We start from the raw sequence: 21,609 nt of genomic DNA on the forward strand, positions 1-21,609 counted from the left end.
AACAGACTGTTATCTAATAGAGAAAGTGTCACTCCCCGAATAAAGAAATTCCTGTTGCGTTTTCGTAGTTGGGTTTATCGACCCTGTTTTGTTATTGCGACATTCGAAATCGCTTGTTCTCCCGGTTGTAACACACACAACTCGACACGTGTGGGCTGACTTATCGAATCCTGCTCGCAATCGCACGATTTGTATTTCGTCACGTGTACGACCCACTTGAGCCATGAAATACGCGCTAGAGCGAGAACATCAGCCCGGAACGGTGATTTTCAACCGCCAATTTGCGAAGGCAGTTTTATAACGAAAAACAAAATCCAAGGGTTAATTGCAGGGAAATTTTTGCTGTTCAAGTAGCCATGAAAATTAATTCAACGATCTATTTGCTAACAGGCTTTTAAAATAACTCACTTTCGAGACAGAATTATTGGGAACAAAATGAATGCACTAAAAATATTATATATTAATATAATAGTTATATATAAATGGATGAGTTAAACAAACATGTTAAAAGAGAGAAATTAGAAGGCAATTTTTATTTCAAAAAAAAAATCGTAGATTTTGCAAAGCTATTTTGTCTTCTGAATATCGACAATTATTTGTAATTGTAGGTTCGACCCTAATTTTCGCAGGTGCTCAACGAAGCGCGCGGTAAAATCAAAATGCCGGGCCTCGAATGTGGCACGTGTGCTATACGTGTACTCAGTTCCACCCGAGGAAGCAACGGCTTTGTGCGAATTTTAATGCCTCCGTTGGTTGTAGAGTCCTCATATAATTTTACGCTTTGTCGATAAAATTTAATTAGGCGATTTCTTTTGCCGCCCGGCGGAACTTCTGAATAACGCGCGGCGCGTTATCAATTATTATTCCCCACGAGCCACATAAACGCGAAACGCTTGTTAATGCGCCGTTAGACATTCGATTTAGATTTCACGAGAATTACGCTACCCCAGTGCGATTTCTCAGGACCGAAGTTAAAACAATGAACATAAATGTTTGGACACATACAGAATCTAACATGTAAGATACAACTAATTGTAAGAGAAAATACAAGAAATCTGTATTTTCATCTATGTTAATTTTCTATTGTCCGAATGAATGAATCAATGAATTTTCTATTTCGCGAAATACAAGAAAAATACGCGAAATATATGTCTCGATAAAAATAGATATACTAATTTAATTAGTAATGTGTTTTTAATGAAAGATTAAAAATAACGTATCTCAGAAATGAATAATAATGAATTTTTAGGAGAAGGCACCAAGATAATTCATGTCGTCCAACTGTATATAATTTATAATAAGATGAAAAAATATGCACGTATAGGATCTATCAAACCTCACGTATAGATTTGTAAAGATTCAAACATCTGGTACATCGCGCTACGCGAAACCTGTTCAACCGAAGTGCTCATTTGTCACTAGTTTTAGATCTGCCGGTTTCTTTGTTCGACGCTATATGGACGGGACAACGTCAGCGGTCGCGCGCGCGTATTATGAAAAGCAGAAATCCGTGTAAGAGAAGAACCGTTAACGCACCGCGCTCGCGCAGGTATACATACATATAAATGCGTATACTCGCGCTTCTCCTCAATTACCCATTACTACTACGAGCGCGTATTCACCTCGCGCGAACACGTTCTTTTTATTAACGGCAACTACCGCGCACATGCGTATGTGATGCACCTGCGATGACTAACAGTAACGCGTGAATGGGAAAGAGAACGAGAAGGAGATAGGGCGATTGGGCTCGATCTACGTGAATTGAGACAATCGCGAGAGCCGCGAGTTGCTCCACCGGTTTGCCACGAATCTTATCTAACCACGATGCCATCGTCGATTACGGTATATACGTCACATTTAACAGTTTCCGCAGATAATGTCAAAGATAACGTGTGTTGTAAGTTATTAATTGCACTGGCAATACTGCACTTATCGTGCAGGAAAATTAAATAGAGAAATAAATAGACAGAATTAATATTGTACCCTCCCAAATTCTTGTACATTTCTTAAATTATGATTTTTACCGGTAAAAATACAAGTGTGTTTCTAAAGACAGAAAAAAACAAAAAAACCGGGATATCGAAAAACTAAATGGATGTAACTTTCATTGTCGTATATGATATTTAAATGAAATTATTTAATTCGACTAATTTGTTTTTACGCATATAATAAGACATTTTTTTGGACCTCAAAGTTTATTAATTTCATTTTTATTTCATATCTTTGTTTTTAAACAACTAAAGATAAAGTTAACATCGCAATAAACTTACGAGTTGAGTATCGATCAATATCGATCGTTAAAAAAGATCGATCACAAACGAGTTTCATATATCATTGCAAAACCACTTAAGATTAAAGAATTAAATATAGAAAATTTGTGACGAACTTGTGACTTTAGTAACTCTATTTTTATATTCCGATATTTGGATATTTTATTTTGTGCCCAGAAATTTTCATCGCTGCTAATAGAAAAAGAATGCTTTAAGTAGCTTTTACAAAAAAGGAGTATCGTCGCGAGTGTATCTTCTTCCATATATAATAACAGTCCCTTTACCTGTCTTGCCTATCGGCGGTTGCCCTAATCTGCTAAACCACCTGAAGAATCTCCTGGCCGTCGTGGCCGCCGGTGGTCTGCAGCCATCCAAAATAACCACGCCGTTGTTGTTGTTATTGTTGTTATTATTGTTGGACCCACCGCGATCCGGCGGTGCCGTCCTGCTGTAGGGCGACATCCAGGCCGTCGTCGTGCTCTGTATGGTGGCACCCTTGACGGTGGTGATGGAACTGGTTATCTTGGCGCCCGGGTGGGGCACCCAGTCTTCCGAAGCGACCGGCATTTGTCTCGTCTTCTCGTCGGACGAGTCGAAGACGAAGCCGCAGAATACGAAGGTCATTCAAAATCGCTTGCAGCCCTGCCGCACTAGTAATTGAGCCCTCTCTTCCGGAGGGGGAGAGGAATTTCCGGAGTACCTCCGCTTTCTGCCCCCTCGACAAGGACTCTTTAAGAATACTTTCGCGTCGATACCTCGAATAACGTGTCTACATCGCACACTGTCGCGATGCTGCGAACTTCGATGGATATATGTATAAAGATCGGAAATTCTCTCGAACCTGCGAAACTCGGGCCTGCGAGTTCGATATCGCGATTTACGGAATAACTGGCGTTCGGAGCGCGATTAAAAACGCGAATTCGAAGCGTCAAGCTTTTCGGAATTCTCGCGGAGAGATACACTTGCGTCGCGTTGAGCCGCTGTTTATCGACTGACCGCTCTCTCGCGACTTATTGTCTGCTCGTCGCGAAATCTCGAAGCCCTTATCGGCGACGAGCAAATGTTATCGCGCTGATGCGCGCGTCACCGGGTGATGCTCTTACGTAAGGACAAACACTTTAATTGATTCGAACGCGCTGCTCTCGCCACGTGCTCCTCCTCAACTTGTTGCGTGTTTAACGCAACCCGCGGTGCTCCGAAATCGATCGGTACTCCGAGCTCGGAAGAGCGCGTAATGCCGGAACTTAGACCCGCGGATCTCGATCGCGGTGTGACGTCTGAGATTTCGTTTCCTGATAATCCAGGAAAAACGGTTTTAGCGGAATCGACTACGAGACGACGACGGTCCACTTGTTGAGCCTGCGAGACACAGCTTGCGAACGGTTCCGCGAAGTCCCCGATGGTTCTCCAATTAATCCAGGATCTTCCTATCGCGAGATTAAGCTCTTCCTTAGAACATAGACTCCGTTAAGCGAAATCGAGAAGAGATTATTGCACGTTCGGTTAATAGGTTTTGCTATTTGGTACGTTACAAGGTACTCCGTTTCCAGGGGGGGTTGCAGTCTTACAAAGTAATACTAAACGCCGTACATCACGAGGGCCCTCGTTACCGCGACACGTCCCGCACCGTCGAACATCCGTCTATAACAGCGTGGCGTGATCACGACGTCGTTGTGCCCCGCACGCTACCACACGACAACCCGACACTTGGAGGTCGAGGTTAGATATATATAATTTCTCTTTTTTTCTCTCCCCCCCCCTCTCTCTCTCTCTCTCTCTCTCTCTCTCTCTCTCTTTCTTTCTTTCGATCACCGCCGGTCGTGCTCGGTCGATCACGCAGCTCCCTCATTACTCGCGCATCGCCGCGCTGCGGAGAACTATCATCACCGTGCGCAGTTCATTCGCCCTGAACGCGAGCAGACGATTCCGGAATGCCGACGACTTCGGACAACGGCGGTTACCGATCTTTCTCTCTCTCTCTCTCTCTCTCTTTCTTGCGAACGAAGGACGAACAATTCGTCGTGGAATTTCACTGTGCACGTCTGCGATCGTATTCACGTCACTGAATAGGCGAGATCAAAAATCACACTCGCGGAAAACCACGTTTAATCCCTCTTGGAAGGGCACGGGAGCGCCGGTTGCGCAACTCTCGCGAAGGACACGTTTTCTCGATCTCGTATTCCACTCGGGGCTCACACACGCGCGCGCGCGCGCGCGTCCACCCGCACGTACGCGACGATCGAGGACGCGGGCGATCTCGACCACGAAGAGACCGGAATCGCTCGGTCGCTCGACTCGACTCGGGTTCGCTCCTTCGGGGGCTCGCGATAGACTCCGCACGCCGCTAACGTACCCACCTCGCCGTGCCTCTCTTCCACCACCTCGTTCACCGCGGCGCGGCTCGCGCGTTGCTCGTAGAAGACTGCCGCTAATTCCCCCCACCGACTTTCTTGCGCGCTTCCCCGCTCCGGGACCCGGGACACGCACACCCGCGCGCGCGAACATAACTTACCACACACAACCACCGTCACTGCTCACCACTACCTGCGCGACCGCAACACACAGAGCCCGCTCGCCGCCGTCACCCCCTTTACCCTCGCATCTCGCGCGGAGCTGCGTAAAGGCCGTATTACGTCGCGCGTATTGAGAATGGGGAACTCGATTCAAAATTGGAGCCGGTTAGTCGTAGGCGGACAAATCTCACATACGAATGCCGAAAACAGGTCAAGAATCTTCGCCTGTGATTGCGTGGTGCATTTGAAATACGAAAAAAGAAGAAATCTCACTTTCCGAATGGAAGCAGAAATCATATATGATTGTAAATCATCTTCCTATTTTTCTCTTCGTGCGTATTACCAGCGGTGCTGACACAGAAACAGTGAGGATGAATCGCTAACCGAGATTTACTTGAGTAGACGTTAATTTTGAATTATGGATTTCTGTGAATTTTATTGCCGGTTTCGACCTCCGACGTGAAGCGTGAAACAGGCTTAATCGTCTCTTTATCTTACTGTGCTTCTTCCTATCCTCCTGCTCTGCCCGCCTGCAGCCCTGATGTATCTTCATCTCTTTTCCTATCCGTGACTAGACCGGTCTCTCGTGAACACACGTGTGGCGCATATACACAAGCAAGCATACTTGATACTTCCCTCTGCCACACTATACACGCATGCCGTACGCGTCTGTTGGACTCGCCGCGCGCCGGGTCGTCAGGTCGGCAGGTTCGTCGCCCACGTACCCTTTTCGACTATCGTAGAAACTTTTTCGGAAACGTGGTAACCGAATGAAACGCCAAGAGAAATAAAAACAACGCAGGACTACAAGTGTTAATCCTCTTCTAAAAAGGGCATGTCATAGGTATTGTTGTCACTTTTCCGCGATGCCGATTGGTTCTCTTGCTGCGCTTACTTCATTTGCAGCTGTCATTGTATATTTTGACAGTTGTGTGTATCATGGGGTTAATAGTCTAATAGTAATAGCATAATGTTAAAGCTAAATAGCGCGCGCGAAGCGCGCGTCTGTAGTGTCTAGTAACAAATAAAAAAACGAGAGCGCCAGCTCTTATCTCCTCTCTTATCTATTTGTTCATTTATTTACAAAATTTCGCAGCCATGTACCCCCGACGGGAAAAGGTGTGCGACGGTGGACCGGCGAGACGACGCGACGCTATTTGAGACGTGTGTCTGCCTCACATTGGGTATCGCGTGGCATTGTGTGCGACGCGAAAGAGGCGTAGGCGGTGCAACGCAAGAGCACACGCACGTGTGTGTACGTGAAACGTGAATGCACGACGGGCTGAGGAGGAGGGACGAGGGACCGAGAGATCGGGCCCCACCGACGCGCTGGCGCACCGTGACTGACAGAGAGCTCTGCTCTCTCGCGCGTACATGTGTGCGCGTATGCACGTTGTGTGTGTGTGTGTGTGTGTGTGTGTGTGTGTGTGTGTGTGTGTGTGTGTGTGTGTGTGTGTGTGTGTGTGTGTGTGTGTGTGCGCGCGTGTGTGTGTGTGTGTGTGTGTGTGTGTGTGTGTGTGTGTTTGTGCGTGTGCGTGTGTGTGTGCACACGACTCGGTTGCATCCCCCCACCTTGCACGATGCACCGAGGTGGTTTTACCTGCGCGCCGCAATCATGCGGCCTCTCGCCGCGCCATGTTTGAAAGTTTCTAATAAGCCTCCCTCGAGCCCCGTCGCGCACCCCGCGAGACCGCGCCGCGAGAGAGCTCGCGATATCATCGAATGACGAAAATATATTTAGCGGCTGGACAATCTCTTTTCTCTCGTTTCTAAGCGTAAAGTAAAAGGCCCTATTATGGAACACTTTTGCAGAGGTTATAGATTATTGGTTGATTAACATTATTATAAGGGTTCATATATAAATACTTTGAGTTTTGATCGATAGGCTGGTGTTCAAGGATGAAAATAAACTTTAGAAAATTAAATCTTATTAAAAATTTGAATTATTATAAATAAAAAACTAAAACAAGAACTTGTACGTCTGTTGGAACACTATATTTTTATAGCTTGTCCCCCCGTTCCATAATCGATGTTCCCTTTTTGGAACGATCAAATATTTCTCGTTAAGTACTCATTAAGTTTCAACTATTTTTATACATTTAAATGGTTTTGAATATCCGGAAATAGCTTAACTTGTAGCTCTTGGTTCATAAAACAGTTTTTTATAAAATAAACTACTGTTTCATACAGGGTACATGAAATTGGTTATAGTCGTACCTAACCTCTAAGGCATGTACCGTTTTATGAAACGCAGCGACGCTCTATCTGTATAAGTAAATATTTTTTATTGATACTAATTATTACAAAACAATATTGTTGCACATTTTTTTAAGTAATAATACTTGTAAATATTGATAAAATTTTTATATTCATCAAAGCTCATCATAATTATTTTTTATTTTGATTTATTTAATACTGTTCCATGTGAGGGACACGATTACCTAGGTGTTCGATAATAGGGCCTTTTACATATCGAGTTAGAACCCCTAAACGCTCTCGGTTCCGGCGCGTTGACTCTTCTCGACTCTTCGCCTTTATCTTCACGCGAATAACCGACTCACGCGGATGAAACGCGACGCGATAGCGCGAACGGTTTTCTCCTCGGTTCGCCGAGATCGAAATGCGATTCATATTCAACGAGCCGGCGTTATCGACCTTTATTGTATCCTCGATATTTGCTGCGAGGCTCCAATTTATCGGCGCTCTAGGAGCGTGACGTTCACGCGCCTCGGTTACGTCCGCGTTCTCAGAACCGGTCAATTGATTCGCTGATAAGTTTAAACAGCGATTCGACATGTACGATCGATAAGTGATCGCTCGGGCGGCGTATGGCTGGTTGCTAACTGGTGTACGAGGGAAAACAAGGGAACGACGCGCGCGGAACGCGAAAAGGAGAAACAGAAGATTAGGCGGGAAGATAATAGAATAAAATGGAACAGGAATCTATTGTAGGCTCTGGAACAAAGCTTTCAGAATTGCTTGCAAAGTTGAAGCGTATATTAAATCCACGTGAATTAATAATATGGAGAAAAATGGCGAGTATTATGATATAGAATGCTAGATTCCGGTGACGGATACAACGGAATAAGTAGATAAAATTTTGCAGTTTAAACAAATAAGTTGCCAAGAATATATAATATTTGAATAAACGAACCTATAAATGTAAAAACGTTGTATGTACCTTGTGCATAAATTCGTAATAAAAAAGGAAAAGAATAAGGAAGAGCAAAGCGAGAGGAACTCTCGAGAGCGCTTCCCTGTGGTAATTTCTTCTTTCCTGTACTATTGACAAACGGGTGAACGTCGCATTCTCGTTGAAAATGGAAAGTCGAGTCAATTATTATTCGGCCGAGCGGCGTAACAGAGCCCGTTCCAAAGGCGAAGTAAAAACAGAAAGCGTGTCCGCGCGCGAGCGCGAACGCAGCGAGACTTCACGCCCGCGTGTGGTGACGTTTAACGTCCGTCGTTTCTGCAGACAAGACGTGCTTGCGGGGGTTTCGGATACGGACGCACACGCGTAAGCGACACGTTGAACCTCACGTTACCGCAAATGCATACGAACTACGGTTACAAAGAGTCCCATTACAAGCGAATGTTTCATGGGAATCAGATGTGGAACGAGGAGAAATGCCATTTAGGTTCTCAGATCAACACGTAAACTATTTTTAAAACTACAGAAATTGGACTTCTTAATTATAAACCAATTTTTATATATGTTAAAATGTTAAAAAGTTTCTTTATAGATCACATGTATATTTTAGTTTCAGTTTAGTTGAAACCAGATTTCTATAAAAAAATGATTATTATTTATGTAATTTTTTTACTGAATAACAGAATAGCATTAAACAATATATTGTATAAAGGAATCATTCGAGTTTTCAGTTTTACAAGCTGATGCGTTAAAATTAAGTATCTATTGTGTTAATCTTGACCATTTGACTTTTGGTAACTCATATGCAATCCATAATTCAACTATTTCCTAACTACCTAACAATCTAAATTCAAATATTTGAATATAACACGTACTTAATAATAATGAATAGATTAATAGAGACAGACGACGGCGAAATAATTTCCTTAAAAATTACCAATTTTATAATAATTAGAATGTCATTATAATCGATATCATTATAATAAAATATGCGTTATTTAATTAATTTAAATTAGTGATAATAAATTTAATCATAGTCAAATATGATCCGAACAGTCTAACGAACTAATTTCTTGTAAGAATATAAATTTTGAAATCTTCAAAGATTTAAATTTGTTCTTATTTTTAAATCCTGCAAGGAGAGAGTGAGTGATCTTCCGAAAGATTTCTCCAGCTCAAAAATCGCTAAGTAAGAAATTGAACAAATCATAAACCTATCGAAAAAGTAAGAAACGGTTATAATAAATTGAAAGATACAGTGCAGCCGAAGCTTGCTGAAAGTTCGATACCCAGGAACGCAAAATTTCCCAAATTGCGATGATTAGAACGAATTTCACAGCCATTAGCTCGGAAATTTTCCGTTCGTTCGCTCGGCTTTCATGAGATGTTAATTATGATAAACCGATTACGCGTGCATGTATTCACGCATACGCACACATACATGTGCCAACCAGACGAATAGTAATAGCGCAAGTAGGTAATGGTGTAATCAGAACGGCCCCGAGGGCACCGTCACCGACCTATCTTCACCTATTATCGGCATCCTGATGGGTTAGTCGTTAGGAAACAGAAATCGACCGAAGCGGCTGTCAAGGCTTAATTATTTGCGATCGATTTCCGATGCATCGAAAACCGTCGTGACATCAGAGCTGCTGGAAAACCGATGAAAACCTTCGTTGTGCCGGCGAATTATGCCAAGAGGTCGCAACGGGAACGATGCACCCGGTATTTTTTTTCGCGCGGCGCGGCATCCGCCGCGTCTGGGTAAACGAAGTCGAAGATTTAAGTATAACAGCAGAGAGCGACTCTTCCGTACCACGTGTAGACAATGACCTCGGTTTATACGACGCGTTATCTCAAGTTGAGGTGTGAGCATAAAACAAACGCGTTACATATCCGTGATAAGCGAGATATCCCGAAACCACCGGATGATATTTTAAATACATATATACGAGACCCTGAATGCAATGCAAATATATTCTTAGTAAAAAAAATGCAGTCTAATTCTGGAGTCATAAATTTGGAGTCTAAAGTTTCAGATAAAAAGAGAAAAAAAATTCTCAATGAATTTAGTTTTGGAGAAACAGAATAAAATTTTTCTTTTCGTTTAAAATTTTAAGTGGATTTCGATAGAATTTTAATTAGAAACGCTTGAATACAAAAATCTAATTATGGACCTTAAAAGAGTACCACCCTGAAGAGTATAACCAGATATTAGATATCTTTTGCCAAATACGATCGAATCAGAAAGAGATGCCAGCAGATGTTAGTTGAGGAGAATATTCGAGCAACTTGCAGAATGCAAATTTTGTTTCATATAAAATTAATGTCATTGGCATAATCTGACCGTTAAAATGCTGAAGGATACCGTAACTGCGCTCAACTAGGTATATATTAATATAATATGTTACCATAATGCGCTCCTATCTAATGTTAAATATTAATATAAATTTAGTTGATTATCTATAAGTAAATCATTTGCAACTGTGCTTTTGAAAAGCAATAGTAATTATTTTAATTAGAGAGATTCCTGTAAGTATTCAAGAATATATATGTACCATTTCTATTTTTTTTCTTTTTGATATATTTAATTTTAATTTTCCACAATATTTTTAAATATCTTTAAATTTCTTAACACTGCTTTAATTTTAACCCTTTTTTTAAATATTAGAACATTAAAAAATTTTAATTACGTTCGTCAAAATATACATTAAACTTCTTTATCGTTCATATATATATATGAACATATATATATATATATATATATATATATATATATATATATCACGAAATCATTATTTATACCTCTATCCATTATGTGCTTATTCCTCCGCTAATGCCATGGATACTTACATGTCTTACGCTTATTTCTCACCATAAAATCTAATAATTATAATTTAAATACATTCGTTTTTCGCCTTTCAACCGTAAAATCGTTGTATACTCATAATGCATGATATGTCTTTCTTTCTGAAATGCGTAAACCTTTTTATTCGGCGAATCGTAAAACACTTACTTTCTGCAAGCCACCGCTTTACGTTCGCGAATTACCACGCGTGGCCTCGCCTAACGTTCGCGGCAGGCCATCGAATTATTATCACATAAAAGTCCCTGCGATAAAAAACCGATATTTTTCCGCGGTGTTGTTAAGCTCGGGGGCTTGTGTATTATATATATATAATATATATATAATACAAGCCATAAGCTATACAAGCCATACAATACATACACATAAATAAAACACGCATATTAAAACATGCATGTTAAAAAAGCCAGAGGGTGAATATAAAAGGAATGAGAATCCATAGGCTCGTGCTCGCGTCGCTCTGCTCTGCTCCGCTCTCGTGCGCTTTCCGAGAAGGTCTTATCCGCGAGACACGAATTTCTTTCTGGGCATACACGAGATAACAGAGACAGCGTGCATACACGCCAATCGGAACAGGATGTGGCTCATGCTGCTGGTTGTCTCGACCGGCGAAAGGATGTGTCCACACGATGCGTGCGAACACAATGTGTTAATAATGCGCATTGTACACGCGCGAATTGTTTGCCGTTGACTACGTGAATTGTGCGAGTGGCAAGCGAGTGTGTTTGAAAAGAAAAACGCGAGTTTAACGACTTTCAAATGGAAAATGAAATTAACTGCCGATTATACGTAAAACGCGCTGTTTCCAAGGCCAGATGCGTTGCACACACGCGTATACAATATGTATTGTATATATGTATACGTGTTTAGAACAGTGAAAATAACTACTAAACTAGCATTTCGTGAATGCCTCGGTTCAGTTACAGTAAAGTTTACGATAAAATTGAAGATATATGCGCTACACTCTGTTGACATATATCAGGCACGAGATTTCGCGATAGTATACTAAAAACATGCGCAGATACGATTATGTTGCAAGTTCAGTACATATATAGTAATACTGATGTGCAATGTGTTAATTAATCGAACTCGCGCCGTCAGTTTGTAAACACGTTTCAGAAAAACAGTATATGTAACATTATACGATAATATGATAATATACGATAGGATAAATATGATTAATTAAAATTCATCAATAAAATTAATAAGATTAAGATTCAGTTTGTTATAGAAAACAACATTATAATTATCTGTATTATAATTCACGTAAATAAAATAAATTTAAGTATTATTAGAAATGATGATTAGCATTGAAATATTACGGAGAAAATCGGAGTTTTTTTTTTCGTAGAAACTTGGAAACTTAGACTTTATCCCTGAAATCTACTATTGTCTCATTGCAAGCAAAAGAAGTTAGCGACTGCTAAGAATGACGAATGATATTAAAGCGTGACCGTACTTCAATTTAGCATGAATAAAAAACCGCGTTTCGCTGTAGAAACTTTATGAGCCGAGCAAGTAAGAAAAGAACGAGACTTCTCGACTTTACTCTCCGAGTAAACAAAGTCAGTATGCAATAGGCATGGCAATAATAGTTAAAGTGTTTTCTTCCACTGATCCGATGTTCCATGCGCAACTTCGCGAGCTTATCTCTTCATCCATTAACGCGGCTAAATAACATAAATTAGCACAATAGTGCTATATGATTTTATCCGATCGATAAATTTCGCGATCTTATATAACCACTAATTGTAAGTTCTCTATTAGTCCGGCTAAGTAAATTAAGTTCTCGGTTTCTACGAATGACAACGACGCGCGACGCTGAGAAGACATAACACTGCGATATCTATTCTCGATGATTAGATTATATATTCAAAGGGACCTCAAAGTATCTACCGTTTCGGCGTAGTCGCATCACATCTCCGTCAAAGGCATAACGCAAATGTTTACGGTCGTGGTTATTGAATGCAATTTATGCGGCGAGTTCGGCCATTCGAAGGTGAATGGCATCATCATTTATGCGCCGAGATCGAGCGAGTGACGCAAGAGCACGAGAGCAACTCTCATCATACATCGTGATGGCTCGTAAAAAAATATATCTCCAGCACTTATCGCACGACAAAACAACGTATTGATTACTCGATTATCGTACTACAGCATCAAATAAGCTTTTGTATATTTAAATGGCTGCTACATTTAAATAAACTCGAGTGTTTAAGATAATCTTGAGATAATATTCACTAAGGTCTTTAACTTTAATTATTTCTAAATGTTACTTTTACACCACATAATTTTGCTGTAATTTCGGGAACATGAAATATAAAATTTATTATTTTTCTTCTTTTTTTCTCCTTTTCAATAATATTTCCAATTGTTAAATAATAAGAGCAATATAGATTCCAGATTGTTAGGTCGTAGAAATCAGGGCACATAATCGAGAAATAAACTCGCAAAGGACTTCAATCGTGATACTAAAGAATCGATAATAAAAACCTAATATGGGAAAAGTATAGCGGTTCGAAGATTCATTTCCGGATCGTCTTGAAAGTGGGTATTGGGCGGTAATTTTGAAAATTGGTCGGCAAACAGAGTAGAGAACAATAACGGAATCGTGGATACGCGCCAAGAAGTTATGAGGATTGAGATAGGGGCCATAAGGCAGGCCCCTCGGCTCGGCTCGGGATAGGAATAACGTACTGAGAGTAACGACAGCGATCTCAAGGCGGCAAGCCCCGAGAAGTAGGTTAACAATCCGTACGGCTAATTAATGATTTCATTTAATAAGACGCCCGTCTGAACTCTCCGCGCAATTACCGTCGCCTGGACTAGAACTTCGTTACATGAGATCTCGATACGTAGCTGCTGGTCAAGTATCGAGATTCTTAAAGAAAAATAAATTCTTCACAGAAAAAATTAATGGGCGATGCAAGACACCATTTCGAACAATTTACGTATTTCTTTTAATGAAAATTTTGACCTCAATTTAATGCAATAAATTTATTTAAAAAACCGTTTGAATGATTGAATAAATCCGTTTTTTTTTTTTTTAATTATATTATCTTCGAATAAAAACGCAGCATACAAATCTGATAAAGGGTTTACTTGGATTTCAACTTGAGAGATTTGGTTCTAAATAAAGAGATGAAGCAAATGGGTGATATTTTTTAGTAAGATCTGAACTCTCTCTCCCTCCGTGATGGGCATATTTATCAAATCGATCACTGAAGCATGTGATATATCTAGCATGGTAATAGCTAGCATAGTAACAGAAACGCTGTTCTTCAAAAAACAAGCGTTCGGCGAGGATGAGTATCGCGGCCGCCGTTGCCGACGTTTCGAGTTGTCAGCGCACGAGGTTTTGTTTTGTCGTCGCGCTTTTCGGAAGGAGACTCTCCCGAGACCATTGCAGTCTCAGCACTCTCAGCCTATTCGCCGATCGAGACAGTCGTTCCCGAGACCGTTCGCCATTGAAACGAACTTATTAAAACGTGTGTGTTCTCATTGAATTTACACCTATAAGCATGTTACAGAAATAATAAAATTATTAGGCTACCAAAATTCAGCCCGACCCCGAAGGTGGTATCTTCTTTATACAACTGTAAGATTCATATCAGTCCATTTTTACTTATTATTCACGCCGCTCAAAATAAAATTACAATTATACTTAGCATTTCTCCCAAATTTTTACCTATTATATTTAATTCGATTGATGATTAACCTTGATTCCCGTAAAGTCGGCTCTCTGTTACTATTCGAATAGTATACCGATCGACACGATGCCGATCGTCTGCGGTCGGCGTAACGATGTCGAGTAATTAGCGATAAAACTAATTGACGCCGGCGCGCGCGTAAAAGGCGGCGCCAAGCAACGATTCCGCGATGATTCCGTGAGTTATGGTTATGCAATGCATTAAGGGACAGTGGCCGCCGTGTACGCGGATAAATCCCTCGAGCATGAGCGCGCTGCACATTCACAGCTACGAGCGTGCACGCACGCACGCGCGTATATACGCGTGTTAAACGCGTTAATGATCACCATCACGCCGATGGCGGGGCGTCTTGAATATCTTATTAAACGGCCGAGCCATGCGCACGTTTTGCCCTCGCGACGTGTTTCGAAGCGTGAGGAGAACTCGTGCCACGCGTCTCGCCTCGTTTCTTTTACGAGCGCGCGCCGACGTCGTTACGTTAAGTTCCACTCGCAACGTCGACCTCGGAAAGCGCGACAGAAATTGATGCATAAAACCGATATCGGACACAACCTAGATAGCAAACCTTAATCTAATACTCTCAATTTTCCCGTTAAATTTAACACACATCAGGAATTTATTGGAGACTACTTTAACGGCTAAATGATGTATTCATTTTTCTCTTTTTTAATAAAAGAGCTAAAATTGATGATTTTTCAAAGCTTCGAGCAAAACATTTTTTTATGCTAAAAAATAAAGGATTCTAAGTGACAATATCTTCGCTTTATCTCATATCTAAAAAGATAGATATAAATTTAAAAAATTACGAATATATATTTGCGAAAAAACTTGAGAAAAAGATAATTATTTGAAGGGAATAAATTGAGTTTTTAGTGCGTACATTCAGTTTTCTTCGAGGATACAATATTTTATGAAAGATATAGATAATGTTGTTAAAAGAGATGGTGCAGACTTAAGAATTTTCTGAAAGCCGTCGATCTTGATTCCGTTAGGGAGCGAAGGAAAATTAACGATTGTACATGGACGTTGCAGGAAAGAAAGTAACGTGCGAATATTTGCAAAGAGAAAAAATTGAGATCTGACGATCTACCGGCATAATTATCCGGAAGCAGTTTCTCTTTGTATGCCATGTTTTCAATGCCTGTGTACGGTCTGAGCGCAGATCATCTAAACGAACAAGTAAACTGCTGATCGAAAACATGTACCTATAATTTCGTGGTGATTACATATTAGAGGGAATCCTAATAGCAATATACCATTAATTACATTACACAAATACCTAACACCTTTTTTTAATAAGACGCATAATACAAATTTAGCGTTACATTTATTAGAATATAAGATAACTATGTAATTTCCAATATGCAACTATATACATGTCTTTTTTGCAAAGCAAAACAACGTATTTTCTTTACACTAATTGCTCCATCTTATTATTCTGTAAAAGTGTTAAGGTAAAGTTATCAAAAAATGAATGGTTCACGAGATATTTTATATTTTATGTCAAAATATGCAAGAATAAAATATGAAATATCTCGTAAACTTATCGTATTAATTTTTTGATAACTTCGCTACTTTAATACTTTTATATGTAAAATAATTAGAAGAATCATTATATTTAATCAATTTGAAGCTAATTATACAGGATGTTAAAAAAGTGTCACTTATTTTGAGAGCAGGTAGTACTCATCAAAACAAGAAAATGTCCAATAAACATGAGTCTTAGGTCGGTATTCATAGTCGGTTCTTATAGTCGGATCTCAATTTAAACAAGCTATTGATCCGGACTCCGGAGGAATATTCGAAGCGCTCTTACAAATATTTGATATCTTCATAAAATTTCTAGATTAAGAAGATGAATTAAGAGGGATCATAAAGTTTGATATACTCTTTTATCTCTTTTATCTCTTGCATAGCAATATCTTTGATGCAAGTAATTCGAGATAATCTATTTTTTTTTTTACAAAACCAATTAATTTATTTGATTACACTAAGTATTCTAAGTTTTATTCATTTAGATTGATTTTTCGCGATTGTAAAATTATTTTTCTCAAATTCTAAGGAAAACCGATCAAAATTATCTTTATACTAGAATCTCCAATTGTTTATTAGTAGTAACACTTAATTACCGATAAAAAATGATTTCTATAATACGTTCAAATATCGGAAAAAAACAATCGTACGACTCGAACAAAAAAATGTCATCACATAACTGAGAAAAGTACACCCGTTATGTATATCGCTGTGTATATATGGTGCAGGATTTTTTATAATAACTTCGAGCGCGTTCGATCATTAGAATTCACGCTTGATCCAGGACACCTATACGATAGGGCCGCAAGCAGAATTTCATAAACTCTCCCGTGTGACTGGGACGCGAAAAACTTGGCGAACAAGAGAAGGCGGGGCATATTTGGCAACGGTTCAAGGGACGTGACCCGACTAAAATACTGCAGTACTCCTCTACATATCGCGTACTGGGTGAAAATACCGCGTCTAACGAAAAACGGCTGATTTGCCCTCAGCAACTTGCGGATATTGTAAATCTTACTATCGCGTTTAAACCGTGTTACGAGGCAAAACGTGACCTGAAGCAATATGACGAAAATCCTCTCATCAGATCTTTTCTTTCTTACCGTATATAGGTTTCTTTATTGTTGATTAGAGACTTTTATTACATAATACCAAGATTTTTTTTTCACATAAATTATATTATTCTATTATATCAACTTTTCAAATAAAAGTATCTTTAATCGCAAAAATTAAACGTTTCTCTTCTCCAGTAAATTATAATATATAATCATTATATTTACAATTGTTTTGTGGTCCTGATATAGTACTGTGATACATGATATATGAAAGTGCACAATCAATTGCTTGAAAGTGAAAAGCGTACATATATCTCCATTTTTTAAATTTATAAAATTTGTACATTAGTTATATAGCCGAAATATTAAGAGAAATTTATAAAATTATTATAGTAATTTAAATAATAATTAATTAATAATAAGAATTTGTATGGCAGACAATATTAATTATGGATAATTTTAAATGACAATATTAAAAAAGCGAAAGATATATATATGTATATAATATATATGAAGTTTTGCTGGCACGAACGTTAAGAGTTATTTCAGTTGCCTGATAAACCCTAACGCATCATGCATATCTTTAGCTGCATCGACTGCATATAAGTCAACAAGGATATTTAATTCCACGCCATGTCCGAATTTACATTTTTCTCGCAAACCAGTTTTTATCACGCTTTGAAATATATAAAGCTAACGTCCTACACAAGAAATACATACTGAAATGTATATGTATGCAACGTGAGATACGCATCTTGTTTCTCGTTAATCTCACGAGCAGGACGAGTGATTTTTCGAGCGGCAGGGACAAGTATACCGTTGCCGGGAATGACTCTTTACGTAAGCATATGAGCAGTTAATTTAGTACGAAAAATTTAGTACACCTGCCTGATGAGAAAAGGATTAACGGACCGAGGATTAAGGGTTTAGTTGGAGAGAGAGAGAGAGAGAGAAGGAAAGGGAAAGAGAGACTCGCGGATGCGTAATTTTCGAAGGCATTCTATCGTCAACCAAGTTGCCCAACGAAAATTAGCGGTCCCGCGGATATTCCGCTCTAAGACAGGATTTCCACTCTGATAACGTAAACACGATGGGGATTTATCGTGACAGGCAACAATGACAACAATACAGTAACGAGGCGGCACGTAAAGCTCGCTATTATTTTCTGCGAACGCGCCGTAGAACAGGTCAAGTAAATACGCTTCGTTAATCTCTTCACAGTGGCAGTTTCTTTTTTAAATCGTAAACAAACTATCTCATTTCCTTCTCCGATTTCAATTAGATCAGACTGAACAAGAGATTTGGACAAATATCTGTATTTATGGGGATATTTATACCATTGCATGCGTTTGAATATTTTTTTTTATGAGGAATGCATGATGACGTAGGTATAATATGCTAAAATATATTATAAACAGAAAGAGCATTTCACTGTCAAATCACATGCAATCAATTTTTTTGTTTTATATAATAAATTTTCTTTATCTCTCACACACACACACATGTTATTAAATAATCCTCGTATATCTATCTCGTCAAATTTAATATTCATCGTTATCGTAATATTATGTAAGAACTGTATAATACAATGTTAACTTCAAAACGATCTATGACTGTTATTACGAGATTACTATTCATGTTTTTACTACGATGCGCGTATGCAATTTTCATCGCAAACAATGGGAGAGTACACGAGTTGAGCCGAGATGGAAGTCCTGTTTTCGTAAGTGGACTGGACGTTCGAGGAGCGAATTTCGGAAACATCGATTTTCGCGACGTGGCCTGATAATACAACGATGTAATTTCGATAAAGTTTATTTTGTTGATGTGTATCGCGCGGTTTTCTCTCGCGGAGAAAAATATTCGCGGAAATATTATACACGCGCGCGCATCCTCCTATACCGTTCGTCGGTTCTTCCTGCGGAAGTCACGAGAACAATGGTCGTTATATAATGCATTCTGTCGCGTGTATGAAATGTCGCCGATACCTTTGTCTCGCGTATTTACATTTTTTCCCTTTTCCTTCACCCCACGAGAAAATGCGCCTGGAATAACGCGTTGTAGAAAGCGTTGGGAAAAAAAGATACGAAGGATAATGTTTGTTATAGGATTCCATTTTAACAAGGTGGTACGATTACCTGTTCAAAATTGCATATTACGTAGTATTTATGCGCAATTGTTACTTAATCCAATCTAAAATTTAATAAAAATATTCCTTCTTGTTATTGATTTTTTGCAAGCGGCATCATCAAGGATACAATTTTCGAATCTAATATAGTATCAATCATGATCCCTAGCTGAGAAGTGCAACATAGTTTCATTCTTTGATTTTCGGAACCGATATTGCACCAGTGTTAGGAGAAAGCGACGTTATCCGCGGAATATTTTTACGCGCACACAGACGTGTACCGGCACAGGCCGGAGACATCGATATTCGCGGATCCATATTTCGACCTAGATTTGGCTCGGTTACTATGTAAATTGCCAGTACAGTTGGAGGGGACGGAGGGGTCCCGTACAACACTGGTATTCTTTTGTCCCCCCCCCCCCGCACTCTACGTTAACTCGTTGAGAGAGAGATGCCACGTTGATGATAGTGCCAGGTCAGAAACGTCGCCTCGTTCTCTCGGCCCGAGAAAGGAGTTATTGACTATAATGAAGCCGAGAGACGGAGGTGGAACAAAGGAAACGCATTGTTGCACGGGGCAGAGCTAAGTAAATAGCAGTCCGCACCACGTTGCTGTCCTCGTGTACGGCTCACGTGCCTCGAGAGATGGCAAGGAAGAACGACTCTTGAACTTCCATACAATCGTCTCTGATTTTAGAACGTTGACTACGGCTAATTGAGGAAACGTCCTCTTTGATGTTACGCATGATAACTGTATGTTCATTTAGGTGGAATGTATTTTAATATCGTTCACGTTGCATCGGGAGCAAGATTTAATCCTAAACCGTATACGAATCGGAATTAAGTGGCTCGCTCTGATTCTGTACACTCGTATTCGACTCAGGCTTGCAGATCTTCGTAAAGTCAAAATTTGTGAAAATTACAAGATTTACACAAGCTTTATGTAAGCTTCTAACAAAGTTAAATTAAACTTTCTTTCATCAATTTCGATAAACTTAAAAAAAAAATCCACTTGAAAAATTTCTGTGATGACCGTGCAATATATTCGAAGTTTTAATGATATTGGCATCGATATAAAAAAGATTGCTAAAAATTATTAAAGTAATATAAAACTTAGTGAATATTGAAAATAGATCCTTTCCATGCAAAAAGTAGTTTTTTACGGCAACTCATGCATAAACGACTCAACATTTTGAAGTGCAATAGGTATGTGTTTCAATAATCTCCATCACAAATCATCTGCTGCCGGGATCGCATAGGTATATCCTCAACTAACGGTCTTGAAAATGAAGGACGACTAACGTATATAAATGATAAAATCAAACCAGAACCAAAGATTGGATCAATGCATCGTGATGGACCATCCATCTCTTTGGGGCAAGTTTATTGATCAACCTGCAACCTGACTTGGTAACGAGTTTTCCGGTATAAAAATCATCTTGTTAACAATTGTGAGAATCTTCGAGATTTTTGAGATTGTAATAAACATAGAAACGATCGTCTTAAATATGCAACCCTGTAGAATAAAACCCTTTTAACTGAATTTGACAATACAACTTTATAAGAATTGGTGTGTTAATAATATTATAAATGTCGACAAAAATATTCTTTCAAAATGTTATAAAGATATATGTACTTTCTCATTTTATATAGTTAGATATTTAACCTTTTAATTATATTAAGAGACAAAAAAAATATTTCTCTCTCACGAATGATAAAATGAAAAATATCATATTTCTATAATCTCTGCATGATTAATAGCCAGCACATATAGAACCGCTGTATTATACTGATAGAAAAATCAATAGCAATCGATTTGACTGAGTCATATGTTCAACGCCAAACAGTGATAAGATTAATTTGTTTATCTTTTCTCTCTTCTCCCACCAACGTGCTTTAACGTTGTTTGAAGTTCGCAATGCGTAAAGTGTCATTGCCATATGGCACGCAATGAATTCAACTGTCAAGATAACGAAAGTATGAGCGTCGGTCGGCATAGAATGATTCGATATCTACTATCGACATATTGGCTCAATAAAAATATTAAATAAAGTATTAGTTAAATCAGGTTTAACGGTGAGATAAATTATGTAATACTTTTACGATGTGTGGTATTTCCATTATATCTCGCTAATATATCATTACCATTTTACCAAAAAAATTGAATCAGTTTGAGAAAAAAAAAAGATCAGAAGATATTATATATATTATTATTTTTAAATAATGTCTTTTTAATTTTTTTTATGTGAGATCAGTTTTATCTTAATTCGTGCCCTAAAACTAATTTAATTTGATAAAAAACTGCAGATCATATACTTATAATGAAAAGTAATATGTGAAACATTCCGGTGTTGTATACATAATATGTGCGTAGAAACAAATT

At 39.1% G+C, this 21,609-nt stretch overlaps 1 protein-coding gene across 2 annotated transcripts in view; it reads right to left on the minus strand.

The window, feature by feature from the left end:
• The window catches only part of Trc (Serine/threonine-protein kinase tricornered), a 131,249-nt gene that overhangs the window by 96,272 nt on the left and 13,368 nt on the right, over window positions 1-21,609 (minus strand). The window contains exon 1 of one of the 2 annotated variants that reach the window (XM_077419578.1): window positions 2,555-4,620. The exons of the other annotated variant lie outside the window; for it this stretch is intronic. Within the exon in view, the coding sequence (XP_077275704.1) occupies window positions 2,555-2,894 (340 nt within the window). The 5' untranslated portion in view covers window positions 2,895-4,620. Of the gene's footprint in view, window positions 1-2,554; window positions 4,621-21,609 lie in introns of those variants that run through there. 2 annotated transcript variants of the gene reach the window in all.

The sequence above is a fragment of the Temnothorax americanus genome, unplaced genomic scaffold (genome assembly GCF_048541705.1).
Source record: "Temnothorax americanus isolate GAGA-0224 unplaced genomic scaffold, ASM4854170v1 Scaffold56, whole genome shotgun sequence".
Taxonomy (NCBI): domain Eukaryota; kingdom Metazoa; phylum Arthropoda; class Insecta; order Hymenoptera; family Formicidae; genus Temnothorax; species Temnothorax americanus.